Source organism: Hyperoodon ampullatus, assembly GCF_949752795.1.
Source record: "Hyperoodon ampullatus genome assembly, chromosome: 18".
In the NCBI taxonomy this organism is placed as follows: domain Eukaryota; kingdom Metazoa; phylum Chordata; class Mammalia; order Artiodactyla; family Ziphiidae; genus Hyperoodon; species Hyperoodon ampullatus.
Genome location: NC_136931.1, coordinates 13,596,776 through 13,610,963, shown reverse-complemented (window position 1 = coordinate 13,610,963; position 14,188 = coordinate 13,596,776). Strand labels below are relative to the sequence as shown.

The following is a 14,188-nucleotide window of genomic DNA, read 5'->3' as shown; positions in this document are numbered from 1 at the left end:
CCGAGCCGGCCTAGGTCCCACTTCTGCAGGCCTACCCGGTACATCCGTCCATCCATCCACCGAGCTCTGGGCGTCCTTGCGGCGGCCCCAGGACTCTGCAGCGCTCGCCGTTCTCCCTCCGGGGCGGCAGGGGGCGGTGTGGGGCGGCCTGCCGCTATCCCGACAGTCCTCGCGCGAGCGCGCGGCTTTGAGCGGGCGGAAGAGCCGGCGCGCGAGGCCGGGCCGACGGGTGAAGGCGGCTCGCACGCCAGATGCCGCCATGCCTGGGGATAACCGCCGCATCCGCGGGCCCGAGGAGTCGCAGCCGCCGCAGTTGTACGCGACCGACGAGGACGAAGTGCCGGCCGCTCGCGACCCGACGCGGCTCCGGCCTGTGTACGCGCGCGCCGGGCTGTTGAGCCAGGCCAAGGGCTCGGCCTACCTGGAGGCGGGAGGCACCAAGGTGCTGTGCGCAGTGTCCGGCCCACGCCAGGTAGAGGGCGGTGAGCGCGGTGGCGGCCCGGCCGGAGCGGGCGGCGAGGCCCCGGCCGCGCTGCGGGGCCGCCTGCTTTGCGACTTTCGCCGTGCGCCCTTCTCGGGCCGCCGGCGCCGCGCTCCCCCGGGTGGCAGCGAGGAGCGTGAGCTGGCGCTGGCGCTTCAGGAGGCGCTCGAGCCGGCAGTACGCCTGGGCCGCTATCCGCGCGCGCAGCTCGAGGTGTCGGCGCTGCTCCTCGAGGACGGCGGCTCGGCGCTGGCCGCCGCGCTCACGGCTGCCGCGATCGCCCTGGCCGACGCGGGCATCGAGATGTACGACCTGGTGGTGGGCTGCGGCTTAAGCCGCGCGCCGGGGCCCGAGCCCACTTGGCTGCTGGACCCCACGCTGCTAGAGGAGGAACGCGCCGCCGCCGGCCTCACCGTGGCGCTTATGCCGGTGCTCAACCAGGTGGCCGGGCTGCTGGGCAGCGGGGAGGGCGGCCCGACCGAGAGCTGGGCGGAGGCCGTGCGCCTGGGTCTCGAGGGCTGCCAGCGCCTCTACCCCGTTTTGCAACAGTGCTTAGTACGGGCCGCCCGCCGGAGGGGCGCCGCCACGCCGCCCTGAAGCAGAACCCTGAGCAACGACGGACGCCGAGGACAGCTACCGCTGTCCCCGAAAGGACCCGCGCCGTCGTCTTGCAGACTGCGTGCGCCAAGCTGAGAACTCGGAGCACGGAAGAGGATCTGGGGAGGCGTGCTCAGAACTGATGCACTGGACAGCTGTGTTGGTGTGATTTTTTTTTTTTTTTTTTTTTTTTTTTTTTTTTTTTTAATTTTTTTAATAGAGAATTGGGCACATTTTATTCCAAATCATAACCATGAAGACTTAGAAAATCAAACACACCGAACAGCTTTAGATCCAAATTACATTTTTAGAGACTGGGGGGAAACAGGCCAGGGAAAACTATGAGCACCCTTTCAACTTTGTCCACTGAATCTCATCTCCCTCTGCACACAGCGGTATTTCAAAAGGGTCTGGTTTTCACGCTATAGGTATAGGACTCCTTCAAAGCCTTCAAATTGAAATGTAAAGTTCCACTGAGTGTCTAAACCAGCCTGCCATTAAATCTAAGTAATTTACTGCCTCAAAATATAGGCTAGGTTTTATTTTAAAAGAAAGCCGACTTTGCGACTTCACACACGTCAGGAAAGGAAATCTCAAATGCCCAAAGTAATATCCTATCTATTTGGTGTTTTAACATTTCTTTGTGGTGGTGTGATTTTTTTTACAAACTGTTCCGTTAAAGGAACTTTTCTAATTGAGTTGGCTCCCAGCCACGACTCAGTTGAAGAAACCTGCGAATGCAGCCTGACCCCCAAGTTGGAAAGGACTTCAACTGGACTTACCTGGAAAGTGGAACCTGGAGCTAGTGTCTCGTAAGGGATGGACCCTATGCAGGCCAGCCAGTGACCCCCTCCTATATTATTGGGCTGCTTTTGAGAGAATGGACAAGGGGGCTGTGCTTTCCCACTTAATATCTGAGCTAAAGCAAAACCTCTTTCATATCTGAAAAATTTTGTTGTTCTTGGTACAGGATTTAAGAGAGCAAGGCTCTTCCGAGCTGCGTAGTGTGTTCGCGGACTCCTGGTGTCAAGGGCTTGGGACAGCATTATATGTGTCCTGGTGTCCCTCATCCAGTCTCGGCTCCTGGGAGAGGGCACTTGAACTGCCAGGAGTGAGAGTTTCTGGATGTTGGAGATGGAGTCTGGCCGTTTTGTAGGGCAGAGCTGGCCTGTCTGACCACAAGGGTAAGATCTTCCCTTTGTGTCTCCTGAGCCCTGCAGGTTTGTGCTCAGGTCTGGTTTGGAGAAAGGCGGGGCAGCTTGGTGCCCTTTCTGCCCTGGCTTGGTGTGAGCTTCTGAGCTTGTGTGTCTCGGGCCTGCTCAGCTTCTCTAGGAAGGGTTGGCCTGGGACAGCCAAAGGGCCAGAATAAGGCTTGGAGACCACACCGAGAACCCCTGATCAAGAGGGAAAAAATATAAATTTTATTTCCCCCCAGTGACATAATACATATTTCCAAAGCAGATCTGAAATACATGGTATCACATCAGCAAGAAACAAGATAGAAACGACACAAAAAGGATACCCCTTTTGACACCCAGACAGGATTGGGGGCTTTGAGAGGGAAAAGAGCCGCTGGAACAGTACCTGCAGTCAGAGAGTGGGCCTCAGCTTTATAAGAATGGTGAGCTGGTGCTGGGCAGTTGCAGGCCTCTTCCCTTCCCTGCCAGTCCCCAGACTGTCATCTGGAAACATGACCAAAGCTAAAGCCAGCACTGGGGGGAGGCTTCCTGGCTGGTCTGGCTGAGCCGTGCCTCCATTTCCGTTGCCCTTGCTCCAGAATGGGTTGCATGGGTGCCACTGAGAGGCCTTTGGAAAATCACTCAAGGCAAGGAAAGGAACCACTCGGGAAGGTGCCTGGAGCTGATGAGCCTGGAGGGGTTACAACCTTCTGGCTGTCTTCCTGGTCTGCTGCATGATTCTTCACCTGTAGGAGAAGCAGAAGTAGGACTCTAGCCCCAAGGGCTGAGTGGTGTGGTATGGCTGGGAAAGGGAGGGCCATGTGCTAACAACTCCCAGTCTCTCACCCCCACCTCCCTTTCTTGGCAGCTTTGACATCTCAGTGCTACTGTAGATCCTTCCTGAGACTTGGGAATGGACCCAGGACCACCAGACAGAAGAAGGCATTTTCTCCGCCTACCCCAGTCTTTTCCTAGATGTGATTCAGCCTTGGGCAGCAGTAAGTGTCCCCTGGAGCCCACAGGCCAGAGCTAGGCAAGTGGAGGAAAGGAAGCTCCTCACTGCTAACCCCCCAGCAGCCCCAGCCTTGCTGAGGTGGCCCTAGTAACAGTAGGGGCTTGGCCCATCTCAGGGACCACCAATCGGAGAGGAGGAAATGGTAGGGCAGGGAACATTTGGGCCCTTTGAAGTTGTACAAAAGGCTGTTATCAGATCCAGGTTTGGATATTCTCAGTCCAGGAAGGTCAGTGTGCTCCAGCTTTCCTGCGGAGTATGGTACAATGCAAGACAGCCCAAAGACCCTGGGGCAGCGGGTGGGCAGGGGCAGGCTTACCAGATGGTTTTTGGGCAAGGGATCTGGGGCCATGGGGCACACCTGTGATATTCCCTGTACAATGCTCAAAGCCCCCTCCCCACCCACCTTCCAGGAGGAGAAATGTATTTCAGCCCAGAACTGGCTCAGCTGCCCAGCTGTAGCCCCTGGTCCATTTGAGCCGACCAAGCCCGAATTAAGAGGGGAGAAAAAACAGGGCAGGGCCCCATCTTCTCCTGGGCATTGGCTGTGATGGAAGTCAGACGCCTCCCCGCAACCACCATTGTGGTCTCCCACACAAACCCAAGTCCCTCCCTTGCTCACAGAGAGGCCACAAGGAGGGTGAGAATGGGGGGAGGCGTCAGGCCACTCACTGCCTCCAGGTCTGTGTTGTGGAAGCTGTCCGCCTCTGGATGGGCCCTCTGGCCCCTGGGCTCCTGCTGGGGATCAGTGGTTCTGCACGAGGAACCTTTACTCCCAGAGCCCCTGTTCTGTTCACAGCCCTCTGTCCCTGCACAGGGAGAGTCACTGGTCAGTGGCTAGATTTGAAGGCCCCAGCTAACCCCAAAGATGCCACTTGATGCCCAGCACTGACCTAGGGAATCTAGGGAATCTAGGGCTCGAGAGGACAAGATGGGGATGGGCTGGGACACTGCTCTGGCTCCAGACAGCTGTTGAGTGGGTGGGGGTCATAGAACAATCTAGAAGCCAAAAGGGTCCTCAAGCCACAGAGACACCCAGAGGGAGTGGGGGGAAGTGAACTCCAGGGAGGGCGAGGAGGAGCCCTGCACCCAGGGAAAGCTGGAGGCAGGACCCCCTGGTACCTTCAGAAGTGGGAAAACCTGGAGCCCGCTAAGGTTGTGGCCTGGACCCACACTTGGGGGGGACCTCACCTGAAAGCTGGTCCCTCTGCTGGTCCATGCGCTCCACAGTGTCCAACAGGCGGTCCACCTGGGCTTTGATCTGGCTCAGCTCTCCCCTGATGGAGTGCAGCTCCTCAGTCTGGACTGCTGGGAGAGGGGCCAGCGTTGGTACCAGTCACGTTCAGGAGGCAGAGGGCGGTGCTGCGAGGACTCTGAACCCACCCTCACTGCTGAGGGCCTCCCAGTTCTCCCCTAGCCCTGCGGGTGAGGGCCGTGCTCCCTCACTCACGCTTTATCTTGGGGGTCAGCTGACTGTTCCTGGGAGCCTTGTGGGGACTGAAGTTGCTCTTGACCCCCATGCCCATGTGGGTCCTCCGGCTCTTGATAGGCACCCGGTTGATTAGCGGAGGGATCCTCTGGTACTCGTACACCCTGTGGACAGGATGGAGGGGGAGTCAGGCCAGCTGGCCCCACCTGCTTGTCCAGAGGACAGGGGGCAGGACCCACCTACCTGTAGGGGAGATCTTCCCCGTACAGCTTGTAATCCAGGTCATAGCTGCTGTTGAAATAGAGATAAATGAGGAAAGGGTCATTGTCCAGGGCCAGAATCCTTGCCTCGACTCCAGTTTAATTTGGAGAAACTGATGTATGCAGCTTTTCCTTAGAATCCCAGGATTCTTGACCAGAAGAGCCCCTAGGGACTTGACCAAGGTCACTTTGGGAGACCACAGCAAACCAGCTTCCCCATAGCTGGCCTCTGTTACGGGCACGTTCCGGGTGCCTTCAGGTGGCCGGAGGGGGCAATTGCCCACAGGCTTCTGGCCATCCAGGTCTGGGCTGTCCAAAGGCTCCTCTACCTGACCCAGGCACTGCTGATCTTACTCTGGTTCTTAGTCTGGCAAAGGATGCAAGGGAAGAGTTAAGTCAGGGCTCAAAGCCACGGAGAGAGCCTTTAATCCTTGCGTGGGAATCGCCAGGATGCAGGGCTCAGCCCTGGCAGGGCCAGACAGTCGGGGTTAGGGCCGTGGCCAGGCCACCTTCCCTTCGCTCCAGGCCCTGGGAAAGAGGCTGAGTCTGGAAGGTCCCAGGCTGTCCCTGCCTGGCCTCAGCCCTGCTCTCATGCACCGTGCACCTCCAGGGAACTGGTGCCTAGGAGGGAAGGGAAGATGGGTGCAGAGGGACAGCTGGGTCCGGCTTGGGCAGGAAGATCCTGTGGGGATACGGCTGCAGGCAGTTCGGGTGCAGCCTGAGGCTTCAGTTAAGGCAAGTGAGGAGTTGAGGGGGAGGAGAGGGGCTGCAAGCTGGGGGCAGTCAAGTTTCTGAAATAACTTTCTGGGACTGTGCGCCCACACCACCAGCTCAGGTGCAGCCGATGAGGGGCAAGGCCTATGGAAGCCACTGGAGCGGAATAGGGAACATTAGGGGGCCCCTTCCCCTTCATGCCGCGAGGTCCCCAAGCCTGTGGATGAGATTTCCGGCCACCCCCGCCCCCGCTTTCTGGCCTCAGGAAGTCTGGTGGGCGGCCCAGGAGCCGCTGGGATGCTGATTCCGGCGGTGGGAGGCCATCCTTGGAGAAAGGAAAGCGAGCCGGTGGAGCGCGGGAGGGCAGGTACCCATCCCTTTGGCGCTCTGGGGTTGGGGTCGGGGCCCGGGGCACGGTGCAGGAAGCAGGCAGCCCCCTGAGGGTCAGCAACGACCAAGCTGGGACAGCTGGGGGCCAGGACAGGGCTCAAGGTTACGAGTCTCAGCTGAGCATGACCACTGGGAAAATTCTCACTTGTCCGGCCCGCCGTGGGTTGGCCGTGGGGGCCCCCTTTCCGTGACTGGGTGGAAACCTCAGCAGAGATCAGACAGCTGGAGGGGAGGGGAGGGAGATGGGGAGGGACCAGTAGCCGACCACCTGAGCTACCTCGATGAACCTTGTCCTACAACAGCATTGGTGGTTCAGTGGTAGAATTCTTGCCTGCCACGTGGGAGGCCAGGGTTCAATTCCCAGCCAATGCAAGAAGCACACTTTTCTTTAAACACCTCTTCCTCACTTTTTTTCCTAAAATGACTAAAATTTTAGAGTACCTAAAAGTTAATGGTAAAGGAATGGTAATTCACTGACTGCTGAGCACAGACTTGGGAGCTACCGGAGTTGAGACAAAGGCAGGGTGAGTTTGCGGGTTAGAGGTTAGGCGGTATTCGCTGCTCCAGCTTGCTGTAGCTAGAGGGTCCCTCCCGGTCTGGGGTCATCCCTGCTCTGCCCCTGCGCCCAGTCATCAGCCAGGGCTGAGGCCTGTGCCCTGGGCGTGTGGCCTTGATCCTCTCTTCTTAAGGGGCAGTGGCCTAGTCACACAGGGTCTGCAGTCACATCTGTCCCCTGGTCTAGGCTAATGATTACAGTGCAAGCTGGGACTTCCCACAATAAGAGAAATAAAATGCACCATCCGTATGACCCAGTGGGCAGAGGTCAAGCCACCTCCCTCAGTGTCCTCAGGGGCCAAGTCGGGGGAGGGGACCTGGGGCAATCCTTCCACCACAAACCTTTCCCTCCAGGTTGGCAAATGCCATTTTGAGACCCAAGACACAAGGCCTGGACTTGACCAGTTCTCATAGAGAAGTCATCCAACAACTCAGGGGCCACCAGAACCCCATCCCCGAACCACCCCTCTTTGGGTGACTATCCAAAGGGGCCAGAGCCACAGCAACAGCCTGCTGCTCCAGACATGCTGCCCTAGTCCCCAGAGAAGGGTTTCATTCTCCCCACTGGAGTCCCCTAGGGACACATGGGTCTTAAGGAAGCCACCCCTGCCCCAGGCCTTGAATGCCAGGCACCCCTCCGAATGGAATCTGAGCTCCTGCAGGACAGCTGGCATCACTCCCCATTGCTTCCCTGTTCTCCCAGCTGCACTTACAGGACTGGGTCCGAGCCTGCTAGGCAAGGGGGTGGGGTGACGTGAAATCTGGAGAAGGCAACTGGAGCTGAAGAACTCAGGAAGGGTTAACCCAGCCTCAAAGCGGCCGTGTGAAAAAACACGGCAGAGAACTATGGGAAGAAACCACTTACCTCCCATCAGACGGATATATACCAAACCATATCAACTCCCAGATGAGAGTCTCACGCACGGAGGCAAACCAACACACCGCATGTGCAGTTCAGCATCACTGAGGAAATGCAAGCTTAAAAAAGTACGAGTACACACCTACCCATCAGCCCAAAACAACACAATGAAAAAGCAGTCCATGCCGGCAAAGATGATGTAGACGTTCTGGCTGCCACAGGCAGGGAGAGATTTGGCCTAATGTCTCTCGAGGTCAACCTGGAGGTGCGGAGGCTTCTCAGAGTAGCCCCTACCCAGCCCTGCCATCGCACTTCTGAGGAGATGAGACCCAAAAGAAACCAGAACCGGACTTCCCTGGTGGTCCAGTGGTTAAGAATCCGCCTGCCAATGCAAGGGACACGGGTTCGAGCCCTGGTCCAGGAAGATCTCACATGCCGTGGAAGCAACTAAGCCAGCGAGCCACAACTACTGAAGCCTGCTCGCCTAGAGCCCATGGTCTGCAACAAGACAAGCCACTGCAGTGAGAAGCCTACACACCGCAAGGAAGAGCAGCCCCAGCTCGCTGCAACTAGAGAAAGCCCGCGCACAGCAACGAAGACCCAACGAAGCCAAAAATAAAAAAATAAGAAAAGTAAATTAAGTATAAAAAAATTATAAAAAACCCCACAAACAAAAACCCAAAAGAAACCAGAACCTTTGGCAGCAGGCTGTTTACACACTGCTGTACCTAACAGCAACCACCTGCCCCACTGCCTCCCTGCCTCCCCCACTGGCAAGACAGAAACCACTCAAATGCCCACAGACAGGCCAGGAACTGATCGCAGACATCACAGGCTCCCAGCTGAGGGAATCAAGAGGCCACCGGTTCACACACACCCTCGTTACGCCTGTGAAAATGGCACGTTGGCTGGCAGAGGTTGGTGAGCTCCTTTCTAAACATGTTTAAAGGTTTCTTTAAAATTCCTTGAAGCTTCCCAAGTTAGAGGGAAGATTTCATCCAGAAAGGTTCCCATTGTCTACTTCCCAAACATGTATACCCAGAAAAAGCCCCCGAGCACCCCACAGGTGAGGCTCCCCTTGGAGGACTCACACCCCCGGGTCTAGGCGAGAGGAAAGGGCACCACCAGCAGGAGGGTGTCTGGGTTGTGTCAGCTAGAAGGGGCCTTGGAATGAGCTGGGTTGACACCGCCGCCCCCCCCCCAGTTTACAGACAAAACCTGTGGCCAAGGGAGACCGGACCTCCTCCGGTACTACAGAGAGTAGGACGAGCAGCCTGGCCAGCTGGGCGGGCAGCACACTGAGCAAGCCTCCTGGGGTTCTCACTCTGTCCCAGGGGAGCCCAGAGCCCCAAACAAGCTGGTGATCAGACTCCCTCCCCGGTAGGCAACCCCAGGCAGACTCACCAGGAGATGGCTCTCCCCCATGGCCTCTTCTGGCCTGGCCGGGCAGGGCCGGGCTTGGGCTCCCGAGCCATGTCTCAATCTGAAGAGAGAGCCAAAGAGTGGGATAGAGCAGGAGAGAGAGAGGGAGGGGTGGGGGGAAATGGGGCCAAGTGCACACGGGCTCCGCCTGCCTCCTGGCTGGCCCTTCCCTGCTCCTCCGCTCTGAGGCGGAGGGCAGTGCCCCTCCCCAGTCAGTGGGCAGCCCGACCTGGCCTCCAGACACTGGGCCCACCTATTCAGAGCTGGGCTCCGGCTCCAGAGGGCTCATCTCCATCCTCAGAGGACCATGGTTCTGAGACAAACAGTCCCTTTGGCTAACTTCAAAACGAAACCACCCCCCCCCGAGGATGGGGAGGCTGCTCTACTGTTTCCCCCAAATTACCACGGGAATCAACCCATCGCCCAGGCCTTGGAAGTTGGGGGTGGTACCGTCAAAGGGCAGGAGAGGGGATGTCCGTGATCCTCTGAGGAGACACCCGTCCCTGGTTGGGTTAATTCTCGAGTGTTCTCCTGCTGCCTGTCTGCCCGCCCACAGGCCTGCCTGCTGCCAGGCCCACGCCCCACAGCTGCCTCTGGTCTAAGCTCCTGGGCTGGCTGTGTCTGAAACGGCCAGGATGGCTCTGAGAAACAAAGCAAGCAGCCTGCCTGGTCTGGGGTGGGGACACCCCGCTGCCCTCTCTCTTGGTGGCAGGGGAGTCGAGTCAGCTGAACCCGATTTAGAGGAGGGCTGAGAAGTCAAGCAAGGCAGCCGTCTGTGCACCAGTCACGGGCAGACTGTCTCCTTTCTGGGCTCCTTCAGTGTTCACCACTTGAGCACGTAGCTCTATGCTCGTGGGAGACAGAGGGGAATCTGCTCCTTGCCGTATTCCCCCAGCTCACTTGGGGCCTGGCCACTTAGTAGGTGCTCAGTTGCTATCTGCTGAATAAATGAATGGAACTCCATTAAATAAATTCCAGCTTTTGCTTGTGGGTTTGGATCAGACCCCAGAGTTTCACCTGGGACCTCGAGGCCCCTCCCTGAGCCCACCCCCTTTCTTCCTGAATCTATGATCATCATCCATGGCCCACTTTTAACTGCCAAGACAGCAACAAATGCGAGCCTTTTCCTTTTCCTGTTCACAAGACTTCCTGCAACACAATCACCAAGAGCAGTTATCCAGCACCTGCTTGCTCGTGGTGAGGAACAAGGAGACCAGCAACGATGTCCCTGAGGCATTGACAATCCAGATCGAGTGTTCATTTGGGAGGAAGCTGGCAATTCTGTACCCGCACCCTCAGCCTTCTCTTCCATTCATGATCCTGCCTTATCCAATTATCCACTCAAGAACACATTAAACAGATATCCGTGCACCAAGAAAACAGCTGTACTCCCATGTTGTCTGGCTTTCTATGTCTGTTTCTTTGACTTTCTTATTTGCAATGTCCGGAGAGGACAGAAAAACACACCCATGTCCACTGTGTAGGGCAGCAGTGCATGAGCACTATGAAAATACATAAAGAAAACCTCATTTAAAACGGACTTGGGAAGCTCTGAAGAGGGAACTCGCACACATGTACCATTCATTGCAGTCTGTATAACCAGCAGGAAGAGGGAAGATACAAATTATTTTGACAGAGGAGGACATTAATCACATGGGGATTTTATCTTCTGCCTTTTTTTTTTTTTAATATTTATTTAGGACTTCCCTGGTGGCGCAGTGGTTAAGAATCCGCCTGCCAATGCAGGGGACACAGGCTTGAGCCCTCGTCCAGGAAGATCCCACATGCCGCAGAGCAACTAAGCCCGTGCACCACAACTACTGAGCCTGCGCTCTAGAGCCCGCGAGCCACAAGCACTGAGCCTGCGTGCCACAACTACTCAAGCCCGTGTGCCTAGAACCCATGCTCCGCAACAAGAGAAGCCACCGTGATGAGAAGCCCACACACCAACGAAGAGTAGCCCCTGCTCGCCGCAACTAGAAAAAGCCCGTGTGCGGCAACAAAGACCCAAAGCAGCCAAAAATAAAATAAAAAATAAATTTAAATATATTTACTTATTTGGCTGCACTGGGTCTTAGTTGTGGCACACACAGAAGCTTCATTGCCGCATGTGACATCTTTGTTGCTGCATGTGGGATCTTTAGTTGCAGCACGCGGGATCTTTTAGTTGTGGCATGCAGGATCTAGTTCCCTGACCAGGGATCGAACCCAAGCCCCCTGCATTGGGAGCATGGAGTCTTAACCACCAGGGATGTCCGGCTTGTGGGATCTTAGGGATTAAATCCAGGCCCTCAGCAGTGAAAGCACGGAGTCCTAACCACTGGACTGCCAGCGAATTCCCTCTCCTGCTTTAAAAAAAAAAAAGAAATTTCCTCCCTGCCCCAGCAACAACTCTCTTACCACCACTTGCAGCCAATGAGAAACTGCCACAACCTTGAACGCTTGTTCTTTTCCAGTGAAGTTTTGTTCAAAACAGCTCTCCCCAATTTCCCCCTAAGACTTAATAAAAGCAAGCATCTCTCCTTTGTTCTCCAGGCTTGCCTATGATACATCATAACATGCTTGTCCCAAATTGCAATTCTCTGTTATTTCTGAGTAAACCTATTTTGCCAGTAAAATAACTGGATGTTTTATTTTAAAGGTTGACATTGCATGGTGTCAGAAGTGGGATCCAGAGATGCCCTCTAATGACTTGGAGGCTGGTGAGCAAGCAGGTGTTGGTACCCATGGAGTTCATTGAGCTCACTGCTTTCTTGTCAACCCTGGAGTTTGAAGGTAAGTTTTTTCCTGAATCCAAGGTCTGCTCTCTCTGCATTTTGAACTCTCCAGCTTTATTGGAATCTGTTTTCATGAAGCTTTCTGGTAAGTCACCCTTTCTGTTCAAAGCGGGGAAAACGTGTGATTCCTAGTATTTTTTTGTTTGTTTTTTAAATTTTTATTTATTTATTTATTTATTTATTTATTTATTTATTGGCTGCATTGGGTCTTCATTGCTGTGCTTGGGCTTTCTCTAGTTGCAGCACACGGGTGCTACTCTTCGTTGTGGTGTGCAGGCTTCTCATTGCGATGGCTTCTCTTGTTGCGGAGCACGGGCTCTAGGTACGTGGGCTTCAGTAGTTGCAGCATGTGGGCTCAGTAGTTGTGGCTTGTGGGCTTAGTTGCTCCGCGGCATGTGGGGTCTTCCTGGACCAGGGCTCGAACCAGTGTCCCCTGCATTGGCAGGCGGATTCTTAACCACTGAGCCACCAGGGAAGCCCCAGGACTTATTGTAACTTCTTGTTTTTCAAATTGTGATCACAGACCATTGGTGAATTTGATTAACGTTTAATGAAATAGAACATGTACATATTGTCTGTACCTACAAAGATAAATTAATAATATATATCTTCAATTTTATCTATAATTTATAGATAAATTTATTATAGATTTGTTTATTTGTATATAAGTAGAAGATAATAGTTTCATAAAATGCAAAATAGAGTGCATGCATGACATACACTGAAAATAGGAAATACAGTTTATTTAACTTTTATTTCAGTTACTTATATGTTTTCATATACGTAAGTATATGCTGGGCCATAATATTTCTTACTGTGGAATGATCCAACACATTTGAAAGCAACTGCTCTTATACCAGAGTAAATGGAGCAACAAAAGGGTCTTACAGCCAGCTGAAAAGGCCAATACAAGAACAACCACCCTTTCTGCCCTGGACACACTCAGTGATAACTTCTCAGTGCCAGGCTATAATCACTTGTTGATAGGCTCATACTTTGTTGCCTTGTCTTTTCAAATTTACAGCCAAGTAGCAATCCTTATTTAAAAGAACATACCCCATTTCTCTTTTTTTATTCTATTTTTTAATTGAAGTATAGTTGATATACACATCCCCGATTTCTTTTTTTCTTTTTTTTTTTTTTGCGGTACGCGGGCCTCTCACTGTTGTGGCCTCTCCTGCTGCGGAGCGCAGGCTCCAGGCGCGCAGGCTCAGCGGCCATGGCTCACGGGCCCAGCCGCTCCGCGGCATGTGGGATCTTCCCGGACCGGGGCACGAACCCGTGTCCCCTGCATCAGCAGGCGGACTCTCAACCACTGTGCCACCAGGGAAGCCCCCTTATTTTTTATTTAAAATTTTTTTTAAAAATTGAAGTATAGTTGATGTGCAATATTATATAAGTTACAGGTGTACAATGTAGTGATTCACAATTTTTTTCCCTTTTTCCTATGCCACACGGCTTGCAGGATCTTAGTTCCCCAACCAGCGATTGAACCCGGGCCCTTGGCAGTGAAAGCACAGAGTCCTAACCACTGGACCACCAGGGAAGTCCCTAGAATGTAGGTTTCTAATAACTTTAAGATCATAATGCTGAACTGGTAAAAACTTCTAAAACTTTACTGAAAAACTGATTGATTCATAAAGCTGCTAACCCAAGATCAAGATCAACAAGAATTAGTTACAGGACACTAAATTAACTAATGAGGATGATTGTAACTTTTATGACTTTTTATGCTGGTTCTCCAATGTTTTACTTTTCCAGATTTAAGGAAACTTCTCTTCAACATCTATGACCTACAGCAATTTGGTAAAATACACCTTTGTAAACAAAGAAGAAACATTATCTTTTTCTCCCTAATTGATTCCTCCAGAATTTGGAAACTCTTATTAAATATTCTTATTTTTCATGACAATATATGTATTTGCATAAGTTCAATAAGCATCTATTCTCCTTGTAATAGAAAACAATTGGAAATATTGGCTATATTACCAAGGCTTTGACTGGATTATCAAAATAAAGAGAGATATGCATAGATTCAGGTATGACCAGACAATTTTAAGGAACTGCTTGGAAAAATCAGGCTAGTACCTTGATTACAAGGTTCCAGCAAAGTAATCTTAGAAAGGGCTTATATGAGGGAATTCCCTGGTGGTCCAGTGGTTAGGACTCTGTGCTTTCACTGCCAATGGCCTGGGTTCAATCCCTGGTTGGGGAACTAAGATCCCTCAAGCTGCATGGCCAAAAAAAAAAAAAAAAGGGCTTATATGGTTAATCACTATTCTTGCTGTATTTTTGTAAATAATCAAGCCAAATTTACTACAAACAAATTAGTTTTACTATGATTATCTTTGATAAAAAGGGTAATAATTATTGAGAGAGAAATTGTATTTGCAACTTTGTAGATATTAGATTCTTGTCCTGTTAATGATAAAGTTTCAAGGTTTTTTTATACAGCTGTAAGCTGAACTGGATTCTAAACTCTTCTAGCTTCCACAAATATCTGACTATAAATCT

At 52.9% G+C, this 14,188-nt stretch overlaps 1 protein-coding gene across 1 annotated transcript; it reads left to right on the top strand.

Annotated features, from left to right (window-relative positions):
• The first annotated feature begins 230 nt into the window (after nucleotides 1–230).
• On the top strand, nucleotides 231–1,598 carry EXOSC6 (exosome component 6). The gene has a single exon (XM_079722956.1). It carries the CDS (start codon nucleotides 260–262, stop codon nucleotides 1,076–1,078), a length of 819 nt encoding a protein of 272 aa, XP_079579082.1. The 5' UTR covers nucleotides 231–259; the 3' UTR covers nucleotides 1,079–1,598.
• The last annotated feature ends 12,590 nt before the right edge of the window (nucleotides 1,599–14,188 follow it).